Source organism: Pelophylax lessonae (genome assembly GCF_965119305.1).
Source record: "Pelophylax lessonae genome assembly, chromosome: 7".
NCBI classification, from domain to species: Eukaryota; Metazoa; Chordata; class Amphibia; order Anura; family Ranidae; genus Pelophylax; species Pelophylax lessonae.
The window spans coordinates 277,873,080-277,895,824 of NC_138774.1; the positions used below are offsets into that span (position 1 = coordinate 277,873,080).

Genomic DNA, 22,745 nt, shown 5'->3' on the forward strand with positions numbered 1-22,745 from the left:
CACCCCCTGCCGTCTGAAGTTCAGAAATAGTGTGTAAACTGTGAAGTTTGAAGAGCTGTAGAGTAAAGAGGTCTAAAGATAAACCGGTACAACTTATGTAGGAGGATTTGTTTCTGTATATCACCTAAGGCAAGTCAATTCACTGGGTATGTGTAAGGGTTTACAACTGCTTTAGATTGGCACATAGGATGGTACCTAAATTGAATGAGAAGTGTCCTTTGTGCTTATGACTGCTCTCTTTATTCAAATCTTCAGTCCTCTACCCAGTGGTGGGATTCAAAAATTTTAGTAACCAGTTCCGACTTTCCCAGCAGAATGACCAGCGTGCCCCCTTTTAATGCAGAATGACCAGCGTGCCCCCTTTCAATGCACAGTGCCCACAGCATTGCCCCCAATGATTGCAGAGTGCCCACAGCATTGCCCCCAATGATTGCAGAGTGCCCACAGCATTGCCCCCAATAATTGCAGAGCGCCATAGCATTGCCCCCAATAATTGCAGAGCGCCACAGCATTGCCCCCAATGATTGCAGAGTGCCAGCGATTTTCCCCCCCCCGCGAGACCCGTGCACTTACCTCACGGTCGGCTTCTCTTCAGTCCCCAGCTCCCCGCGTCTCCGAGTCCTTAGACCTCCCGCCTCCTCGTCCAATGGCACGGGGTTTGCCTTTCAGCCAATCAGGAAGCGGGAGGACCCGCTCCCTGATTGGCCAGGAGGAGGATCTGTGTGACAATAGTCCTTAGACGCACAGAGGGATTCAGCCGGTTCTGCAAACTTGCAGAAAGTTAGTAACCGGTTCTATGGAACCGGTGCGAACCGGCTGAATCCCACCACTGCCTCTACCCCCCAAACTCAACTCCTCCTCTGCATATTCCTGCACTGATAATCTTCCTGTGCTGCAAGGTTAATATGGTTAATACAAGCTGCTGGACCTGCCATAGACACTCCTTGAGAGTGCTAACAATGCCCACCCTTGCCACCCACCCCCCCTCCTCCATACACACACATACATACACACTATGTCAAAAGTATTGGGACACCTGCCCTTACACGCACATTAAATTTTAATGGCATCTCAGTCTTAGTCCGTAGGGTTCAATATTGGGTTGGCCCACCCTTTGCAGGCTTCAACTCTTCTGGGAAGGCTGTCCACAAGGTTTAGGAGTGTGTCTATGGGCATGTGTCTGTGATGCCGTCATGGAGGAGTGGCAACCTGTGAAGCTCTGGTGAACTCCATGCCCAAGAGGGTTAAGGCAGTGCTGGAAAATAATGGTGGCCACACAAAATATTGACACTTTAGGCTCAATTTGGACATTTTCACTTAGGGGTGTACTCACTTTTGTTGCCAGCGGTTTAGACATTAATGGCTGTGTGCAAAAAATGTGTTAAAGTGCGCTATCCTGAAGATGCACAAATAACAGATTCCTAAATGAAAAAAGTGACAAATATATAAATCCATATGAATTTTCTTCAGCGGAAAATTACCAAAAACGAGTGTAATGTGTCTATAAAAATGGAGTGATAAATTTCTATCCTGAGTGTCTAAAATCCAGTAAATACCAATGAAAAAGTTGATGAAAAAACAGTCCCGCATAGAAAGAAAATTCACTCCGTGACCTATAGAGAATGAGGCAAATAGACTGATCCAGGTGCTCTTAATGTGAAGATAAAAAAGTGGCCGCTTACCAGCAGGCTGCGGGCGGACAGCTCTGAGAAAACCGGTTTTCCAATACAGGATCACGATCACTGCTGTTCAAGTTCTCAAGCCGACTTCTATAGCGCAGCAGCAGCAGGCAATGGAAATAAGATCAGGCTCTCAAGTGTACGATCATGGTCCCGTTATATTCAATGCTCCACCCGACATCCTAAACACGCCAGCTGATGGGTTCCATAGATAGGGAACTTACATCAGATCAGAAACAAGAGCACGGAGGTACAGGATGAGCAAACACGGCCGCCTGCAGTGTGGAGCGTGTAAGGTGACAGGCGCTAGCTACTCCGTCCGACACCTTTCCCCCTCTGGCAGGCGTCCATTCCCAGCAATCCCTATTTTAATCTGCGCATCTTTATCAACTATTTTCCATTAATGGCTGTGTGTTGAGTTATTTTGAGAGGACCACAAATTTACACTGTTAGGCCTCTTGCACAGGATACTCCTGTTTGAGCATCTACTTTTTTTTTTTTTTGGTGTAGATTTGCGCGTATTTTTGCGCATATGCGTTCACGCACATGCGCGCATTTTTACACAAATGCGCGGAAACGTATTCTCGCGTTCTTGTTCTGCACATTATGTAAATGGCCATTTGCGCACATTTGTGTGCAATTGCGCGCATGAGGCGTAAATTACTGAAAAGATAGAATAAAATATTTACAAAAATGTGAGGGGTGTACTCACTTTTGTGAGAAACTGTGTATATACATACATATAGTAATATAGTGTATACCTTCCAATAGGGATCGACCAATTATCGGCAAAGCCGATTTATCGAGGGCCGATCTGCACTTTCCCCGATATATCGGAATCGGCCCCGGAGTTTGCCGATATTTCGGGAAAGTAATGTACCGGAGTGATGTCTGCAGCTAGAGGCATCACCCCGGTACCGGCGTCCATAGCCGATGGTCGGCTGTCTTGTAATGATAACCGATGTGGTTTAGAAGCCGCTCGGCTGTCATTACAAGGAGCGGGAGGGGATATCCCCGCCGCCTTCCGTGGCTTGCCCGGGTCTCCTGTCCCACCGGGAGACCCGGGCAACCAGCCTGCATGGCCGCTGAAGACCCGATCAAAGCCGCATTCGGCTTTGATTGGGTCTCCATGTAAAATCCTTGAAGTGATGTCATGACATAATTTCGGGGTACTCGGCGCCAAAATTAAAAAAAATGACAGCATTCAAAACAGCCAAACTTGGCGTTATGAATGCTTTTAAGTGCAGAGGAGGGGTTTGGGGGTCTCAAGAGTACCTGCCAAAAAAAATAAAAAAAATAAAAAAAATTTAAATGTGCGAAAATATCGGCCGATACCGATATTCAATGGTCAAAATGTCGGTATCGGCAATAAAAAAAACGATATTGGTCGATCACTATCTTCCAACAATGAATAGCAATCTATGACTGGTGCATGGATGAAAGGCCATTCAGGGCTAGCTTCCTGCTCCTGGACTTACTACCTCGAAGGTCTTTGTCCTGGAAGTATGCAGACAGTGAAGTCTAAAAATGATGGTGGCTCCGCTTTGATTTTCTCTCTTACTGGAAGGATTCTACTTTCACTTATCTGTTATCTCCAGCCCTGTGTACAGTATATAGGTCAGTGTGTCACAGTGTGTGCATGCCACGTGCAGGCTATTGTGACCCCGGGTGAAATTCTACAAGAAAATGCCACTCTGCAAAACTGCTGATGGCGGGAGCAGATAAGAACATCACCTCTGTGCACACTTTACCCAGGATCTATATGATAACAGGAGCAACATTGGAACTGTCCTCTTTGAAAGTTGAAGGGAACCTGTCCGTGTAGAAAAACGATTTCTGACATTGCTAAGTAGTCATTTTTTTTTTAATAAATTATTTTTATTGTTTTAGAAAAAGATTACAAAAACAGAGCCTTTGGGCATACCCCGGCTCAAAAACAAAACAGTAACAATAATACAAAAACAAAAAGACAACCTAATCCCAACTGCAGAACTGCCGCCTCAAACTGGTCAAGAGTAGGGATCGACCGATTATGGGCAAAGCCCAGTGGTGGGATTCAAAAATTTTAGTAACCAGTTCCGACTTTCCCAGCAGAATGACCAGCGTGCCCCCTTTCAATGCACAGTGACCAGCGTGCCCCCTTTCAATGCACAGTGACCAGCGTGCCCCCTTTCAATGCACAGTGACCAGCGTGCCCCCTTTCAATGCACAGTGACCAGCGTGCCCCCTTTCAATGCACAGTGACCAGCGCTGCGTGCCCCCCTTTCAATGCACAGTGACCAGCGTGCCCCCCTTTCAATGCAGAGAGACCAGCGTGCCCCCCTTTCAATGCACAGTGACCACAGAATTGCCCCCAATGATTGCAGAGTGCCAGCCACAGCATTGCCCCCAATGATTGCAGAGTGCCAGCCACAGCATTGCCCCCAATGATTGCAGAGTGCCAGCCACAGCATTGCCCCCAATGATTGCAGAGTGCCAGCCACAGCATTGCCCCCAATGATTGCAGAGTGCCAGCCACAGCATTGCCCCCAATGATTGCAGAGTGCCAGCCACAGCATTGCCCCCAATGATTGCAGAGTGCCAGCCACAGCATTGCCCCCAATGATTGCAGAGTGCCAGCCACAGCATTGCCCCCAATGATTGCAGAGTGCCAGCCACAGCATTGCCCCCAATGATTGCAGAGTGCCAGCCACAGCATTGCCCCCAATGATTGCAGAGTGCCAGCCACAGCATTGCCCCCAATGATTGCAGAGCGCCAGCCACAACATTGCCCCCAATTGCAGAGCGCCAGCCACAACATTGCCCCCAATTGCAGAGCGCCAGCCACAACATTGCCCCCAATTGCAGAGCGCCAGCCACAACATTGCCCCCAATTGCAGAGCGCCAGCCACAACATTGCCCCCAATTGCAGAGTGCCAGCGATTCCCCCCCCGCGAGACCCATGCACTTACCTCACGGAAGGTCTCGCAGTCGGCTCCCCGCGTCTCCGAGTCCTCCAGCGGAGCCTCCTTCTCGTCCAACGGCACGGTGTTTGCCTTTCGGCCAATCAGGAAGCGGGAGGACCCGCTCCCTGATTGGCCAGGAGGAGGATCATGTGACAATAGCGAATTCTCATTCGCTATTGTCACAGAATGGGCGTGCCGTGGCGCCACGTCTGCCCGAGTGCGGGACATTCAATTGTCCTGCGCGTCCTCAGACGCGCAGAGGGATTCAGCCGGTTCTGCGAACTTGCAGAAAGTTAGCAACCGGTTCTATGGAACCGGTGCGAACCGGCTGAATCCCACCACTGGCAAAGCCAATATATCGGGGGCCGATCTGCACTTTCCCCGATATATCGGAATCGGCCCCGGAGGTTACCGATATTGCTGATATTTCGGGAAAGTGCTGTACCGGAGTGATGCTTGCAGCTAGAGGCATCACCCCAGTACCGGCGTCCATAGCCGGCGGTCGGCTGTCTTGTAATGACAACCGATGTGGCTGAGAAGCCGCTCGGCTGTCATTACAAGGAGCGGGAGGGGACGTCCCCCTCCCGCTGCCTTCCGCGGTTCGCCCGGGTCTCCCGTCCCACCGGGAGACCCGGGCATCCTACCTGCACGGCCGCTTTCCGCGGTTCGCCCGGGTCTCCCGTCCCACCGGGAGACCTGGGCATCCTACCTGCACGGCCGCCGAAGAGAAGACCCGATCAAAGCCGCATTCGGCTCTTATCGGGTCTCCATGTAAAAACCCCGGAAGTGATGTCATGACATCACTTCCGGGTACTCGGCACCAAATTAAAAAAAAATGACAGCATTCAAAACAGCCAAATGTGGCCATTTTTAAATGCTTTTAAGTGCAGAGGAGGGGTTTGGGGTCTTTTAGACTCCCAGATCCCTCCACAACAGTACCTGTAAAAAAAATAAAAATTTTTAAATGTCCGAAAATATCAGCAGATATTGGCCGATATGCGATGACCAAAATATTGGTTTTGGCAATAAAAAAGATATCGGTCGATCACTAGTCAAGAATGTGCTTCAAGGACTGAGATAGAAAGGTGGCCTATGGCTCGACATCCCCCCCAATCATAATAGAAAGAACCAATGGCACTTTTCCACTGCAAGTACCGGCTTGGCTCGGTTTGGTTTTCCACTGCATGGTACCGCATGGCACGGTGTTGGAACGGTTCAGTACAGTTTTGTATGGTTTGCTTTTCCATTAAGTAGTAAGTGGGTGGGATAACACGATTCTCTGACCAATCAGTGGCTAGTAGTGCCAAACAGTCAAGGCTGCATGCAAAGGATTGTGGGATATGGTACCGGTACGGCCCTCTTGGAACCACAACCGAGGTGGTACTGTTTAAGCGAGCCGTACCGTTCGGTTCCATGTAGTGGGAAAGCGCCGCCGTACCGTACCATACCGTTCCAACACCGTACCATGCGGTACCAGCAGTGGAAAAGCACGAAAGCGTGCCGAACCGTTCGGTTCCATGCAGTGGAAAAGTGCCATAAATGGACTAGTGTACAGTGGCTATACAGTCAGCTATGGTGTCATCCGCCTCCAACCAAATACTCCAGACTTTGGTAAATTTTTGAGGGCACCCCCTATTTAAATAAGAATCTTTGTATAACGGTATCACAGAGTTCACCAGCGACTTCCACATATTCAAAGTAGGGGCCCTATCTCCTCTCCACCTTAACACAATTAACTTTCTCGCAGAGTAGGAGGCCCAGCAGGGTGCGAGCCGCTGTAGAGTGAGCCAACGCATTTACAAGTCCCAGAATGCAGACCTCGACCTTAAATGGTATGGGAATGGTTGTCAATCCGGTAATTAAATGCAAGATCTCCAACCAGTACGAATGGAAGGACGGGCAGTGCCATATCATATGAATATATGTGGGTGAGTCTAACTGGCATCGCCAACATGTCCACGGTACGTCCGGGCATCATGTGGAATTTGTGTAAGATTTTAAATTGGACTAGACGGTCCCTGGAAGGAGACCAAGTGCTTGAAAGGATAGTCCCAAACATCCTCCCAATCCTCAGAATCCAGCTCCGGCACCTCCGCCACCCAGGATGCCCGCAGCCCCTCCAGTCCCACATGCACACCCGGCAGCAGTGTACCATAGATGGCAGACAGCGGTTTCTTAAGAGTAGCATCTCCAAGTCCGCTTGAGTAACATCAAGTGGGGCGCTTCCGAACTGTAACCGGAAGGTATGGCAAAGCTGCAGGTACCGAAAGGAATAGGAATTAGGCAATGGGAACCTGGATTTGAGCTGATCGAAAGTTGCCATCGTGTTCCCTTGGCATATCTGAGAAAGATATCGAATGCCCCTAGAGGCCCATATGGAGGGATACGGAACAGAGAAAATTTCTTGGAGCTCCGGATTCAACCACGGGGGAATTCGGGAAGTGAGTTGTTAACCACTTGCCGTCTGCCTACGTTGGTAGTACTGCGGCAAAGTGGCTCGTTATCGTCTGACGTCGTAGACCTACGTCGTCAGACACTCCCCTTTCTCGGCGGCGCGCTGCTCCCGCTGTATTCGGTCACAGCGGTTGTCGGGCCAGGGGAGGAGCGGCGGTGATCACCGCCACTCTTCCCCGATCGTCGTGGATCTAGTGTGGAGATCCGCCCGCTTGTGTAAACAGAGCGGGCGGATCTCCTAAGTGACAGGCAGGGTCAGATTGCAGGGTTCAGCATAGCTGAACCCTGGATCTGTCCTTGTGTCACATAGTCACCTCCCCCCACACACGTCAGTAAGCACCAGGCATACATTAACCCCTCCCTCTCCAATAAAATTAACCCCTTCCTTGCCAGTGTCATTTTTACAGTAACAGTGCATATATATAGCACTGATTACTGCAGTAATGTCACTGGTACCCCCAAAAGTGTCAAAAATGTCAGTCAAGGGTCCGATCTGTCCGCCGCAATGTCGCAGTCCCGCAAAAAAAAATCGCAGATCGCCGCCATTACTCGTTAAAAAAAAACCCACCAAAAATGACAGAAATCTTTCCCTTAGTTAGTAAACGCAATAACTTTTGCGCAAACCAAATCAAAATACGCTTATTGATAATTTTGTTTTACCAAACATAGGTAGCAGAAAACAAATTGGCCAAAAATTTAAAAAAATTTTGATTTTTACAATTTTTTTGGGGGAATTTCATATAAAAAAAAATGTGAAAAATATTGTTGTTTTTTCAAAATTTACGCTTATTTTTTGTTTAAGGCGCAAAAAGTAAAAATCGCACAGGTGATCAAATACCACCAAAAGAAAGCTCTGTTTGTGGGAAAAAAAGGAACGTAAATTTCGTTTGGGTACGGTGTCGCACGACCGCGCAATTGTCCGTTAAAGTCGCACAGCGCCGAATCGCAAAAAGTGGCCCGGACGTAGGACAGCAAAATCCTCCGGTGGTAAAGTGGTTAATCAGAAAAACTGTTTGCACGGCACTTTACAAAATTAAGGCGGACATTACAGTTACAATACAAGAGGAATCAGAGGGCCCTGATCTTTAGAGCTTACAATCTAAAACGTTTATTATAATTTTTTTCTTTTTGTGAGGGTGGCGTTTTTACTTGAATTAAAGGTCTAGATTCCATCCACTTTAATATTCCTGTCCAAGAAAGGCAGACTCCTTTCCGTTGGTCATTTCCTTTAGGCTTCAAGGTAGGGAAGGGCAGAGCAAGCTTGAGATAATGCTTTTTGTTTTACAAACCGCAAGCTGCCAGCTTCGAATCGGAGAATATTTTTTTAATGAGCATACATACTGATTTCCTTTTGTTGTCTTTGGGATCCTGGAAGTGCGTCACTACAAAGCCACAGTAGATTATGTTCTAGTATATAAATCCAAGAAGAAACAAACAGAAATTCTCAGCGCTGCCTTAGCCTGTCTACTGAAAAGTCTAAAAAAAAAATTTAAAAATGGAATGTCCAAACTGATATAGATGAAAAATTAAAGTAAATGTGAAAAAAATAAAATAAAATTATGCACATGTGTGCACCTATATATGAAAATATGTCTCTTAATTTTCAGGTCACCTGTGGTCAGGTGACAACTGCACCCTGTTGGAGGCAGGGGTGCAGCGCAAGGTAGTGAACCCGATAGCAGACTGCTGCGGATGGACAGGAACGTGAGCCCAAGATTCCCCAGGGCGCGGAGTCTAAGACCCAGCAGGTGTTCACCAGAGCCTCTAGTGGTGAGGATGGACTTGGCTGCAGCTGGGCCCAGGTCGCGGCCCCTGGGGTCCCCCGGGTCACGCTCCGTAGGGAGAGAAGGGAAGCAGCCACTCAGGACACACAGAATGGTGATGGGTAAGCTGAGGTCGGGGTAACAGGCAGACAAGGGTAACCAAGGGACAGGCCAAAGATCAGGGTAACAGGCAAACAGGAATAGTCAGAGACAAGCCAAAGTCGGTACACAGAGGAGTAGGTACAAGCACACGGCAGACAGGAAACAAACACTGTTGAACAGCAAAGCAGACCTGCAGTGCACTGGTTAATATAGACTTCCTGTGAGGACCTGGGTGGGGCAGGAACAGGAAGGAGAGGTGATAAAAAGGAACCAGAAGTGAAGTCTGACCTCTAATACAGACATGAAGGGACAGGTAAGCTGCCAAACACTATTGCAAGTCCATGACATTAATAATTCGGGATAGGAATACAAGACAAAAAGTAAGTTGGAAATGTCTATGGCAGGGATTCCCAAACTACGGCCCTGCAGCTATTGCAGAACTACACATCCCATGAGGCAAACTCTAACATTCACATACATGACCAGGCGTGATGGGAATTGTAGTTCCTGAACAATTGCAGGGCCATAGTTTGGGAATCCCTGGTCTATGGTATCCGTTGGAAACAAGCAGCCTTCTCAGGGGTCAGGGAACCCACACTGGAATAGAAGAGGGGAAGGAGAAAAGGCGCCAAGCAACCGATAGTGTAAAATGGTTTATTAGGTGTACATAAAAAACATAGTGACAGGTTCAACTCACAGGATTTATAGAGGGAGATAGTCTGTGCCTGGATGGGCTCATGAAGTAGTCCTTGCCGCAGTGGTGGCCCCGTGGAGACAGAAGGGAGAACGCTGGAACCGCGAGCTGCACAGAGCCTGTTGACAGCTGTCAGGACCTGGATTGAAACGCGTTCCAGAGTCTAGTCACACCTCCTTCCTGCCTCAGCCAAGGTTCCGTGCAGCTCGTAGTTCCAGCGTTCTTCCTTCTGTCTCCATGGAGCCGCCGCTGCAGCAAGGACTACTTCATGATCCCATGCAGGATCCTCCACACAGCCCATCCAAGCACAGACTGTCTCCCGGTATAAATCTATTGGCGCCAAGCAACTGTTGGTTGCTTGGCGCCTTTTCTCCATGGTTGCTTGGCGCCTTTTCTCCATCCCCTCTTCTGTTAGAGTATATACCATACCATACCATGATAGTACTGTCCTAAATCATCTTCCTGTTCTCCCAATGTTTATTCATATTTACTATATACAGCGGGTAAAATAAGTGTTGAACATGTCTACCGCATTGGGGACTATACTGACCATAGAGGATTGCGCTCTCCATCGCACTACGTGAACAGCCTGGAGATGCCCTCCTCAGAGAATTTCCATCTACAGCAAATTTACCACTTCCCTAAAACCCTACAGAAAAATAGCTCAGACCTAGCAGTGCCCACCATGTTTGAAAATAGGTGCATGCAGGAGGTCTCTCTGCGGGGGGGGGGCCTCCACACTATATAACCTATTCTCCAATCCTACGGTCAAGTTGACTTAACATTTGGCCTTGGAGAGAGACCTGGACATATCTCCTGAGGCAGAGGATTGGCACACGGATTGACAAAGCTATATTAAATGTGGCTCTGATTGCTACAAACTGTCACGCCTCCCGTAGCAGAGCTTAACGTGTAAAGGGGTCACCCTGGTGGAAGACGCAGGCTAACCTGAGGTGCGGATTCTAAGCCCAAACCAGTGTTCACCAGAGCTCCTTATGGTGGAGATGGACTTCGCTGCTTGTTGGCACCAGGTCGCGGTCCTCAGGGTCGCCCCACCATGAGGTGAGCGAGTTCGGATCCGGGAGCGAGGAACCAATAGGGATTGGATGGAAACATAGTCACAAGAAAGTCATCGGCCAATGGGAATCGAGAGCCAGGAAGGTCGTCAGCCAAAAGGAAAATCGAGAGCCAGGAAGGTCGTCAGCCAAAAGGGAAATCGAGAGCCAGGAAGGTCGTCAGCCGAAGCCTCCTTCACCCCCTCTCTCACTCATTCCCCCTCTCTCTCTCACCCCGTGTCTCTCGCCCTCATTCCTTCTCTCTCTTGCTCTCTCACCATCTCTCTCCCTCATTTCCTCTCTCCTTCACCCCTCGCGCTTTCCCTCATCACCTCTCTCTCTCACCCCTCTCTCCACCCACCCCCTTGCTCCCTCCCTCATCCCCTCTCTCTCACCCTCTCTCTTTAACCTTTCTCTTTCTCTTTTTCTCTCTTTTTCTCTCTTTTTCTCTCTTTTTCTCTCTTTTTCTCTCTTTTTCTCTCTTTTTCTCTCTCTCTTTCTCTCTCTTTCTCTCTCTTTTTTTTTTTTCTCTCTCTCTTTTTTTTTTTCTCTCTCTCTTTTTTTTCTCTCTTTTTTTTTTCTCTCTCTTTTTTTTTTTTTTTTCTCTCTCCTTTTTTTTTTTTTTTTTCTCTCTCCTTTTTTTTTTTTTTTTTTTTCTCTCTCTTTGATTGAGAGTGCAGCCATCCAAACATTCGTCCAATATTGTTTCTTTTAACGGTGTAGGACCATTGATTTGTGAGAATTATTATATTGTAGTGTTATTTCCCAATAAAGCATAGAATTAACTAAGAATACATCGTAACAATGCCACTTACGGTTTATAGTATAATATTATTTATTGATAATATATGAGTGAGTTGAATCGCAATGTGGATGATTTATTCCTCTGTTTTGTATCTCGATTAGGCAAACATTGGCCAGAATGAAGACTTTGAGGAAGCTCGGAAGAAGGCTTTGGCTCTGGGAGCAAAGAAGGTAGAAGGCTCATTTATTGCTTCTTTTATTATAAAGTTTGTTTTTTTCACACCAGCTTTCTGTCAGTTAAAGAGAAAATATATGTATATGTATGATTTTTAATACTGAAATTACAGAATGTTTGTTTTTTTAATTTCTAACAGTGGGTAGTGCAACCACCAACCAAGTCTGTAAGCTTGGAGAAGGAAGGGGCAGGAGAGTGAGTTGCTATTGAAAGCAATGGGGCTGTGTGTATCTATCGATGCATACCGTGTAGGGAGGCAATGGGGCTGTGTGTATCTATCTATGCACACCGTGTAGGGAGGCAATGGGGCTGTGTGTATCTATCGATGCACACCGTATAGGGAGGCAATGGGGCTTTGTGTATCTATCGATGCACACCGTATAGGGAGGCAATGGAGCTGTTTGTATCTATCTATGCACACCGTGTAGGGAGGCAATGGGGCTGCGTTTATCTATCTATGCACACCGTGTAGGGAGGCAATGGGGCTGCGTTTATCTATCGATGCATACCGTGTAGGGAGGCAATGGGGCTTTGTGTATCTATCGATGCACACCGTGTAGGGAGGCAATGGGGCTTTGTGTATCTATCTATGCACACCGTGTAGGGAGGCAATGGGGCTGTGTGTATCTATCTATGCACACCGTATAGGGAGGCAATGGGGCTTTGTGTATCTATCGATGCACACCGTATAGGGAGGCAATGGAGCTGTTTGTATCTATCTATGCACACCGTGTAGGGAGGCAATGGGGCTGCGTTTATCTATCTATGCACACCGTGTAGGGAGGCAATGGGGCTGCGTTTATCTATCTATGCACACCGTGTAGGGAGGCAATGGGGCTGCGTTTATCTATCGATGCATACCGTGTAGGGAGGCAATGGGGCTTTGTGTATCTATCGATGCACACCGTGTAGGGAGGCAATGGGGCTTTGTGTATCTATCGATGCACACCGTGTAGGGAGGCAATGGGTCTGTATGTATCTATCGATGCACACCGTGTAGGGAGGCAATGGGTCTGTATGTATCTATCGATGCACACCGTGTAGGGAGGCAATGGGGCTTTGTGTATCTATCGATGCACACCGTGTAGGGAGGCAATGGGGCTGTGTGTATCTATCTATTCACACCGTGTAGGGAGGCAATGGGGCTTTGTGTATCTATCGATGCACACCGTGTAGGGAGGCAATGGGGCTGTGTGTATCTATCGATGCACATAGTGTAGGGAGTCACAACTCTAGTCTCTATATGGAAAGGTGACTTCATGGGATGCTGCAAGAGAAGGGAACCATCCTTAAAGAGGAAGCCTGGGACAGTGATCATGGCACTGACTTAAAGCGCCCCCCCCCCCTCTAAAAATTAAAAGTCAGCAGCTACACACACTGTACACATACTGTAGCTGCTGACTTTAACTATTAGGACACTTACCTGTCCTGGAGTCCAGCGATGTCAGCACCGCAGCCGATGTTTCCATTGGCTGTCGGGTGCTGCCGCCTCCATTGCCGGTAAAGGAACCCGTTACCCAGCAGTGAAGCCTTGTTGCTTCACAGCCGTCTACCTACTGTGCATGCGCAAAGCGCGCTGCTCTCTCTTACTGGCCCAGCAGCAGAGGGAGGAGGGGGGGTTGGAACTGTTGACATACCTCGCCACCGCAAGGATCGACGGAAGTGGGGAACAGGGTACCTGTCAAAAAACAAGTACCCCCCCAGAAGGTGCCAAATGTGACACCGGATAAGCACAAGTTCCACTTTTGGGTGGAACTCCTGTTTAACCAGTTCTGGACCAGAAGATTTTCCCCCTTATTGACCAGGCCACTTTTTGCAATTCGGCACTGCGTTACTTTAACTGACAATTGCGCGGTCGTACAATGATGTACCCAAATAAAATTGATGTCCTTTTTTCCCACAAACAGAGCTTTCTTTTGGTGGTATTTGATCACCTCTGCGATTTTTTTTTTTTTTTTTTTTTTTTTTACTTTTTGTGCTATAAACAAAAAAAGAGCGACAATTCTGAAACAATATTTTTCACTTTCTGCTATATAACATTGCCAAAATCATAATTTTTAGGCCAATTTGTATTCTGCTACATATTTTTGGTAAAACAAATCCCAATAAGCGTATTTGATTGGTTTGCGCAAAAGTTATCACGTCTACAAACTAAGGGAAAGATTTATGTCATTTTTTTTTTACTAGTAATGGCGGTGATCTGCGATTTTTAGTGGGACTGCGACATTGCGGGGGACAGATCGGGCCCCTTACTGACCTTTTTGGGGGGGGACCAGTGACATTACTACAGTAATCGGTGCTAAAAAATATGCACTGTTACTGTAATAATGACACTGGCAGGGAAGGGGTTAACCCAGGGGCAATCACAGTGTTAAATGTATGCCTAGGGGGTGCTTTCTAACTGTGAGGGGGATGGGCTTGTGGAATCAACACCTGTTACTGGCCAGTACCAGTGTGCAAAAGTGTACTGCATTTGGAAGAATAAATCACCTTTAACGTTGGGTGTGTCCTAAGTGTGGATGTTGATGTATTATGTAAAACTATTAGAATAGTTTTTTACATTTTAGAATAAGATGCCTTGAAACTATTGATTAATTTTAGAGGGTGCCTCGAGATTGTCCATAGTTCTAGAGGGTGCCTCGAGACTGTCCATAGTTCTAGAGGGTGCCTCGAGACTGTCCATAATTCTAGAGGGTGCCGCGAGACTGTCCATAATTCTAGAGGGTGCCTCGAGACTGTCCATAATTCTAGAGGGTGCCTCGAGACTGTCCATAATTCTAGAGGGTGCCTCGAGACTGTCCATTATTCTAGAGGGTGCCTCCGCCTCAAGACTGTCCATAGTTTTAGAGGGTGCCTCGAGATAGTCCATGGTTTTAGAGTGTGCCTTGAGAGTGTCCATAGTTTTAGAGGGTGCCTCGAGATAGTCCATGGTTTTAGAGTGTGCCTTGAGAGTGTCCATAGTTTTAGAGGGTGCCTCGAGATAGTCCATGGTTTTAGAGGGTGCCTTGAGAGTGTCCATAGTTTTAGAGGGTGCCTCGAGACTGTCCATAATTTTCGAGGGTGCTTCGAGGCTGTCCATAATTTTCGAGGGTGCCTCGAGACTGTTCATAATTTTAGAGGGTGCCTCGAGACTGTCCATTATTCTAGAGGGTGCCTCCGCCTCGAGACTGTCCATAATTTTAGAGGGTGCCTTGTTGAATGGGCACAGGTAGTTTAATATAACGGCTGGCATTGTATCTCCTATGAGAAATGTGAAGTAGACAGAGAGGAGAGATATATGGTTGGACAGACCCTTGTGGCATTAATAACATTGGGCACAATGGAATAGAATATGCTAGACCCAAAACAGCACTCAAGTCTAGATGGGTGGCAAATGCCCTTTTATAGGGCTGTCCTCTTGTGGCAAATGCCCTTTTATAGGGCTGTCCTCTCTATTATACATTGTCTGGAAGGAAATTCACTGATGTCTTCCCTCCACCAGGTGTACATAGAAGATGTACGGAAAGAGTTTGTGGAAGAGTTCATCTGGCCAGCGGTCCAAGCTAACGCCATCTATGAAGACCGTTACCTTCTGGGCACCTCACTGGCTCGTCCGTGTATTGCCCGGAAACAGGTGGAAATAGCCAAACGAGAAGGAGCCCAGTACGTCTCCCATGGAGCAACTGGAAAGGTAATTGTCCCCTTCAGAAACCTATACCACTATAGTGCTGAGTAGGCCCTAAAAATGGGTAGAATTCCGTTTTAAGCAAGTAAAAAGCACTTGCAAGTGTCAGCAATAATTTAACAAGTTATGCTATATGCATAGGAACATGTGTAGATACACTATATTACCAAAAGTATTGGGACGCCTGCCTTTACACGCACATGAACTTTAACCACTTTAGCCCCGGAAGATTTTACCCCCCTTCCTGACCAGGGCCTATTTTGAGATTCGGCACTGCGTGACTTTAACGGACAATTGTGCGGTCGTGCAACGCTGTACCTAAACAAATTTGATGTCCTTTTTTTCCCACAAAAAGAGCTTTCTTTTGGTGGTATTTGATCACCTGTGCAATTTTTTTTTTTTTTTTTTAAGATCATGCGCTATAAACAAAAAAAGAGCGACAATTTAGCAAAAATAACAATATTTTTCACATTTTTTTTATATTAAATTCCCCAAAAAAAATGTAAAAATCAAAATTTTTTAACATTTTAGGCCAATTTGTTTTCTGCTACATATGTTTGGTAGAAAAAAAATCGCAATAAGCGCATTTTGATTGGTTTGCGCAAAAGTTATTGCGTTTTACTAACTAAGGGAAAGATTGTTGGAATTTTTATTGTTTTTTTTTTTTTAATGAGAAATGGCGGTGATCTGCAATTTTTTTTTTTTTTCCGGGACTGTGACATTGCGGCGGACAGATCGGACCCTTGACTGACATTTTTGACACTTTTGGGGGTACCAGTGACATTACTACAGTAATCAGTGCTATACATATGCATGAAGGGGTTAACTTTATTGGAGAAGGAGGGGTTAAATGTATCCCTAGGGGCGTGATTCTAACTGTCAAGGGGCGTGGCCTGTGATGCAACTACAGAGATATACGATCCTATGAACCCGTATGATCTCTGCATTTACACCAGGGAGAATGACAGGCGGCTTTGTTTACATTAGCCGCCTGCCTTTCTCCCTCTCCAGCGGGAGATTGCGAGTGGCCGGCGGACATCGAGTCCACCGGTTACACGCGCGGGGATCACAGTGAACGGGCGGGAGCGCGCCTCTGGCGGCGCGTGCTCGCCCCCTATTGGCTCGCAGGCGAGTGACGTACCCCTACGTCACTTTGCCTGCATGGGGCTGACCGCCGCAGTATATGTACTTGCGGCAGTCGGCAAGTGATTAATGGCATCCCAGTCTTAGTCCGTAGGGTTCAATACCATAATCCCCCCTCCACCAAATGATTTGTACCAGTGTACAAAGCGATGTCGAGCGAGTTTGTGCAGGCCAGGCAAGTTCTGACCTCAACTTAAACAAACAACTTTGGGATGAAATTGTAACGCTCCTGCGTTTCATGTATGGTGTGGATTTTCAGCTGCAGAAATATTCCACTTCAGTAGTCATGTAAGAGAGATGCTGAGATACCATTCCCAACCTCAATGACTCATCATGTGTGGAAGGTCTTAATTCAGCTAGTAAATACACACACTCAACAAGCTGGTTCCTAGAGTGACTTTATGTATGTAGTAACACAGTGATGAAGATTTAAGAGACAGGTTGAGTGGAGGTGGTAGGTGACAGACACTTGAAGGTAAGACAGTAGCAGATGGATGCAGGTAGGTTTAGCAATCATGTATGGTAGCAGATGACAGAGTAGCAGGTGGACATACAAGAGAGATCAACCCAGTGCAGGAATAAGTAGCAGTAGTCTTAAGAGCTAGCAATCTAGATATGCAGATGTGATAAATAGTCTTTACTATGCAGAGCTAGATAGTGTAAGCTTAGTATAAGTTTATAGAGGGTTCCCCTGCGGGGTACTTAGCACTAATAGCAATACAGCCAAAGGTTGGTTCAGGAGGAGCGGATGATCCGGAAGCGGGATGCAGGGATCAGCGCAGCGAGGTTCCGTCAGCGAGGTATGCTTGCAAGCACGAAAGCTTCAAGCCAAGTTAGCATCCAGGTAAGGGTGTTTGAACGAACACATGTGAGTGAGAACCGGCGATTTAAATAGCCATCTAGTCCGGCGCTGAGTGATGACAGCATCAGTCTTAAAGGGAAACACACCTATATGTGTTTCTTCTATCTAGGTAGATGGAAATCACCCGGAAATAATGTGATAGGAGGCACTGAGAGTGCCAGAACCTTACAGAAATAGAGCCCAGACTGCGAGCCAGGCCTTCTCGTCCAACATCAGTGCCTGACCTCACAAATGCGCTTCTGGAAGAATGGTCCAACATTCCCATAGACACACTCCTAAACCTTGTGGACAGCCTTCCCAGAAGAGTTGAAGCTGTTATAGCTGCAAAGGGTGGGCCAATTCAATATTGAACCCTACGGACTAAGACTGGGATGCCACTAAAGTTCATGTGTGTGTAAAGGCAGGCGTCCCAATACTTTTGGTAATATAGTGAAAGCATACCTCCCAACTTTTTGAAATGAGAACATGAGACACCTATAAGCAAAAGTATGTAGGCATAGGGCACACCCCCTTAAGGGAGAATTTTATTAAAAAAAAAAAAAAATATGATTAGTTAAACCCACAAGTGCTTTTTTTTTTTTTTTTTTTTTTTACCACTACTATTCCTTTATTTTGTCTTTTGAAATTTTACAAATGCAGCAATTTAGAAATTGCATGAAAGGTTTAGCACTGGGGAAACACTTTTTGAAAGATTAAAAAGTGCATTTTATATACAACTATATAGATAACACAAAAATGAGGGACAAATGAGGAGGAAAGAGGGACAGAGGGACTTTGTTCCAAATCAGTGACAGTTAGGAACTATGGTGTAAGTATAGAGATAAGGTAGAAAACACTTTGTGAGCTGAAAAAGTGGTAAATCTCACGAATAGCCACTAGATGGCAATATAAGCCAATAATTTGCCATGGGCTGCACAATTGTAATTCCATACAACCACAGACTAAAAAAGAGACAAGAAATATGAGTGTGTTACTTTGATTTATATTTTGAAGAAAGGGATAGTAGATTGGTATATGAAGTGCCAATTTACCTAAGCTGAAAGTGACACTAATCTCTAGTTTTAAAAAATAATAATTCTATTTCAGTATTTATTAACCACTTACCGCAAAGTGACGTAGGGGTACGTCGGCAGATTTTGCAGGGGTTATACCGGGATGATGCCTCTAGGTAGAGGCACCATCCCAGTACCGTGGTTTACAGCCAGCGGCCGGCTTTCCGTCAGTAACGACCGATGCGGCTCGGGAGCCGCTCGATCGTTACCCAGGTGAGCGGGAGGGGACGCCCCCCCCCCTCCCGCCGCCTTCCGCGGCTTTGCCCGGGTCTCCCGTCCCACCGGGTGACCCAAGCAACTAGCCGGCGCATCCGGAAGCAGCTTCGATCGGGTCTCCGATGACGTAACCCGGAGGCGTCGCCCATGACGTCACTTCCGGGTTACTGTGCTTCAAAAGGCAGCAGATTTAAAAATCGGCTGTATGCAAAAATGCCGTTTTTGGCGTTTTGCATACAGGGAAGTGTAGTGGAGGGGTTTGGGGTCTTTTAGACCCTCGATCCCTCCATAAAGAGTACCTGTCACTGCATATTGGTGTCACAAGGGATGTTTACATTGCTTGTGACAGCAATAAACGTGATCAGATTTTTTATTTTTTTAAAAAAATCTGTGATAAAATTCAAAAAAAATAAAATAAATTGGAAAAAAAATAAAAGAATTTTAGCTGTCACCGTTAGCTCGCGCACGAAAGAAAACGTATACGGAAGTCGAGCCGCGAATGAAATCGCTGTTCAAACCACACATGTGAGGTATCGCCGCGATCGCCAGAGCGTGAGCAATAATTAAAAAAAAAAGAGCTACTCTCTAACTCTAAACTGGTAACCGTTAAAAAAAATTTAATGCGTCACCTATGGAGATTTCTATTGACCGTAGTTTGTCGCCATTCCACGGGTGTGCGCAATTTTAAACCGTAACATGTTGGGTATCTATTTACTCGGCGTGACATCATCTTTCACAATATACCAAAAAAAATGGGCTAAATTTACTGTTTAGTATTTTTTAAATGCAGTGTAATGTGATTTTTTTTCGTAATTTTTTTTTAAAAAATTGTGTTTTAAAGACTGCTGCGCAAATACCGCGTGACAAAAAATATTGCAATGACCGACATTTTATTCTCCAGAGTCTTTGCTAAAAAAAAAAAAAAAAAAAAAAATATAAATATAAATATAAATATATATATATATATATATATATATATATATATATATATATATATATATATATATATATATATATATATATGTATATGTATATATATATATATATATATATATATGTATGTATATATATATATATATATGTATATATATATATATATATATATATATATATGTATATATATATATGTGTATATATATATATATATATATATATATATGTGTATATATATATATATATATATATGTGTGTTTGGGGGTTCTAAGTAGTTTTCTAGGAAAGAATACTGATTTTAACTTGTAAACAAAAAGTGTCCGAAATAGGGCTGGGGCTTAAGTGGTTAAAGCGTAACTCCACTTTTGTTGAGAAAAAAACATTCCCCTCTGGGTGATCTCTGTACATTGTAAGGATTATAACAAACTTTGTTGCAGATTCCTACCTTTTGTTATCCTGAAGAAATCATTGTTTGTTCCTCTGTGCTGAGTGGGTCTAATGGGAGTGGTTTCATAATTATCTATCAGCTGTGGCAGCTGCAGGGCTCTAATGAGAAAATCTGCTGGGCCTGCATCCCTTTAGATGTATTCCTATTGGGAGTATCTCACCAAAAATGACATTTTTGTTGCAGGGGATGCCAAAAATCTGACTTGTATCTTAGTGAAGACTTCTGGGGAAAATCAGTGAGCCAATCACACAAGCAGGAAATTATGTTTCTGGGGGTGTGGTCAGTATACATTCTGTGTACAGAACACCTCCAGGCGGCCATATTGCATTGCATTTTCAGAATGGGAGTGGTTTCATAATTATCAATCAGCTGTGGCAGCTGCAGAGCACTAATGAGGAATTCTGCTGGGCCTGCATCCCTTTAGACGTGTTCCTATTGGGAGTCTCTAACCAAAAATGACATTTCTGTTGCAGGGGATGCCAGAAATCTGACTTGTATCTTAGGCAGACTTCTGGGAAAATTGGTGAGCCAATCACACAAGCAGGAAATGATGTTTCTGGGGTTCGGGAGCTCACAGAGGATGTTGGAGGGAGGCAGAAAAATACAATAAAAAAAACAATTGGATGAAAATCAGATTAGCAGATGTGAATGGATGATTTTTCGAGAATTAGGAGTCGCTTTCATCATCACAGATAAAAGGAGACGGGGTTCAAATTTTCTATTCTGCTCATTCGCTGTCGGCACTCGGCACGCATCTGTCATTGTTTTCACCCCATAAAAGATTCAGTTGTGTTTAAGGTGTTCAGATCATGAAAGAAGCCGAGTGATTTTGTGTTGACTTTCAGCACTGATGTGGATGGAGAGCTCCTCGGGAATCCTAACCAGAGTCATGCTTAGAGGGAGCTGTCAGGGTGCAAATACAGGGCTGAGATTACAGACTTTACCAGCATCCCACCCGGCCTATAGCAGAGTGATGGTGGGGCAGGAATCGGTTATCCTGACTGGGCGTCATAGGAGGTCAAGCAACTCGCGCACCCCCAAGGGCACGCAGCACGGCGATCGGTAGTGCGGTAAAGAGCCTATTTCCTCTATTCATGGTGCGGGTAGAGGAGAGCTGATATGCGGCTCTCCTGACTGCGGGGGTCAGCGCTGATAATCAGCACATCGATTATCAGTGCAGACCCATCAGGAATGCCCAAAAGTGCTCATCTAAAGTGCCAACCCGTGTCCACCAGGGATGACAGTCAGTGCCCATTAGAGATGTCAATCAGTGCCCATCAGTAATGCCTGTCGCTGCCTCCTCATCAGTGCTGCCTATCAGGGCCGCTTATCAGTGCCACCTATCAGTGCCCATCGGTAATGCCTCCTCATAAGTTCAGACTTTCAGTGCCATTGATGAGTGCCCATCAGTGCCTCCTCATCAGTGCTGCCCATCAGTGCCGCCATCAGGGCACTGACAAGCAGTAATGCATGTCAGTGCCTCCTCATCAGTGCGGCCCATCAGTGCCGCTTATCAGTGCCCATCAGTAGTGCCTGTTAGTGCCTCCTCATCAGTGCTGCCCATAAGTGCCGCCATCAGGGCACTGACATGCAGTAATGCATGTCAGTGCCGCCCATCAGTGCTGATCAGTGCCGCCTATCAGTGCCCATCAGTAGTGCCTGTTAGTACCTCCTCATCAGTGCTGCCTATCAGTGCCACCTGTCAGTGCCCATCAGTAATACCTGGCAGTGCCTCCTCATCAGTGCAGCCTATCAGTGCCCATCAGTAATGCATGTCAGTGCCTCCTCATCAGTACTGCCCATCAGTGCCATTGATCAGTGCCACCTCTCAGTGCCCATCAGTAATGCATGTCAGTGACTCCTCATCAGTGCTGCCTATCAGTGCCACCTATCAGGGCCCATCAGTGCCACCTATCGGTGCCTCCTTTCAGTGCTGCACATCAGTGCCGTCTATCAGTGCTGCCTCATTAGTGCCCATCAGTGAAGGAGAAAAATTATTTACCAAATCTTCGGACAGAAACTAAGAAAAACGTTTTTTTAATTTTTTTTTTATTGTTTTTTTTTTTAAACTTTTCTGTCTTTTTTAGCAAAAAATAAAAACCGCAGCGGTGATTAAATACCACCAAAAGAAGGTGGGAAATTTGTCGGGAACAAAATAACAATATTTAATGTCCTTTTGGGTACAGTGTTGTATGGCGTGAAATTGTCATTCAAAGTGTGACAGTGCTGAAAGCTGAGAATTGGCCTGGAGTGCCCGGTAGGCAAGTGGTCAAAATGAGCTTTTGTGGGGCTGGAGTTTAGTTTTAAAGTGTAGATGTACTTCAATACATCCTTTTATAGGATTATTTTGGCACCGTGCATGCCGGAGGAACATCGCCACTAACCTCCATTGCACTCCAGGAGTTCCAAACAGTAAAAAAACAGTTTGAGCTTTCAGGAAGTTGAGAGGGAAGGACACCTAAACTAATGGGTTCAACATCCCCACCCCAAAAATAAATAAACAAACAAACAAACAAATAAATATATATAATATATGTGTGTGTGTGTGTGTATATGTATGTATGTATACAGTAAACCCCCTCCATTGCGGGGGTTACGTTCCGGACCCAGCCGCGAAAAGTGAAATTCCGCGAAATAGAAAAACCCTATTAAAATGCATTGTAGGCATGTTTTTTTGTCACTGTACGTGTAAAAGCATTTTAAGGTCTTTAAACACACTTTTAAAACAATAGAAACTCATTTAAACACATAAAAGA

The 22,745-nt window shown here is 45.8% G+C and overlaps 1 protein-coding gene across 1 annotated transcript in view; it reads left to right on the forward strand.

Annotated features, from left to right (window-relative positions):
* The window catches only part of ASS1 (argininosuccinate synthase 1), a 166,205-nt gene that overhangs the window by 26,266 nt on the left and 117,194 nt on the right, over nucleotides 1-22,745 (forward strand). The window contains exons 4-5 of the mRNA XM_082263083.1: nucleotides 11,599-11,667; nucleotides 15,153-15,341. Coding sequence (XP_082119209.1) covers nucleotides 11,599-11,667; nucleotides 15,153-15,341 — 258 coding nt within the window. The remainder of the gene's footprint in view (nucleotides 1-11,598; nucleotides 11,668-15,152; nucleotides 15,342-22,745) is intronic.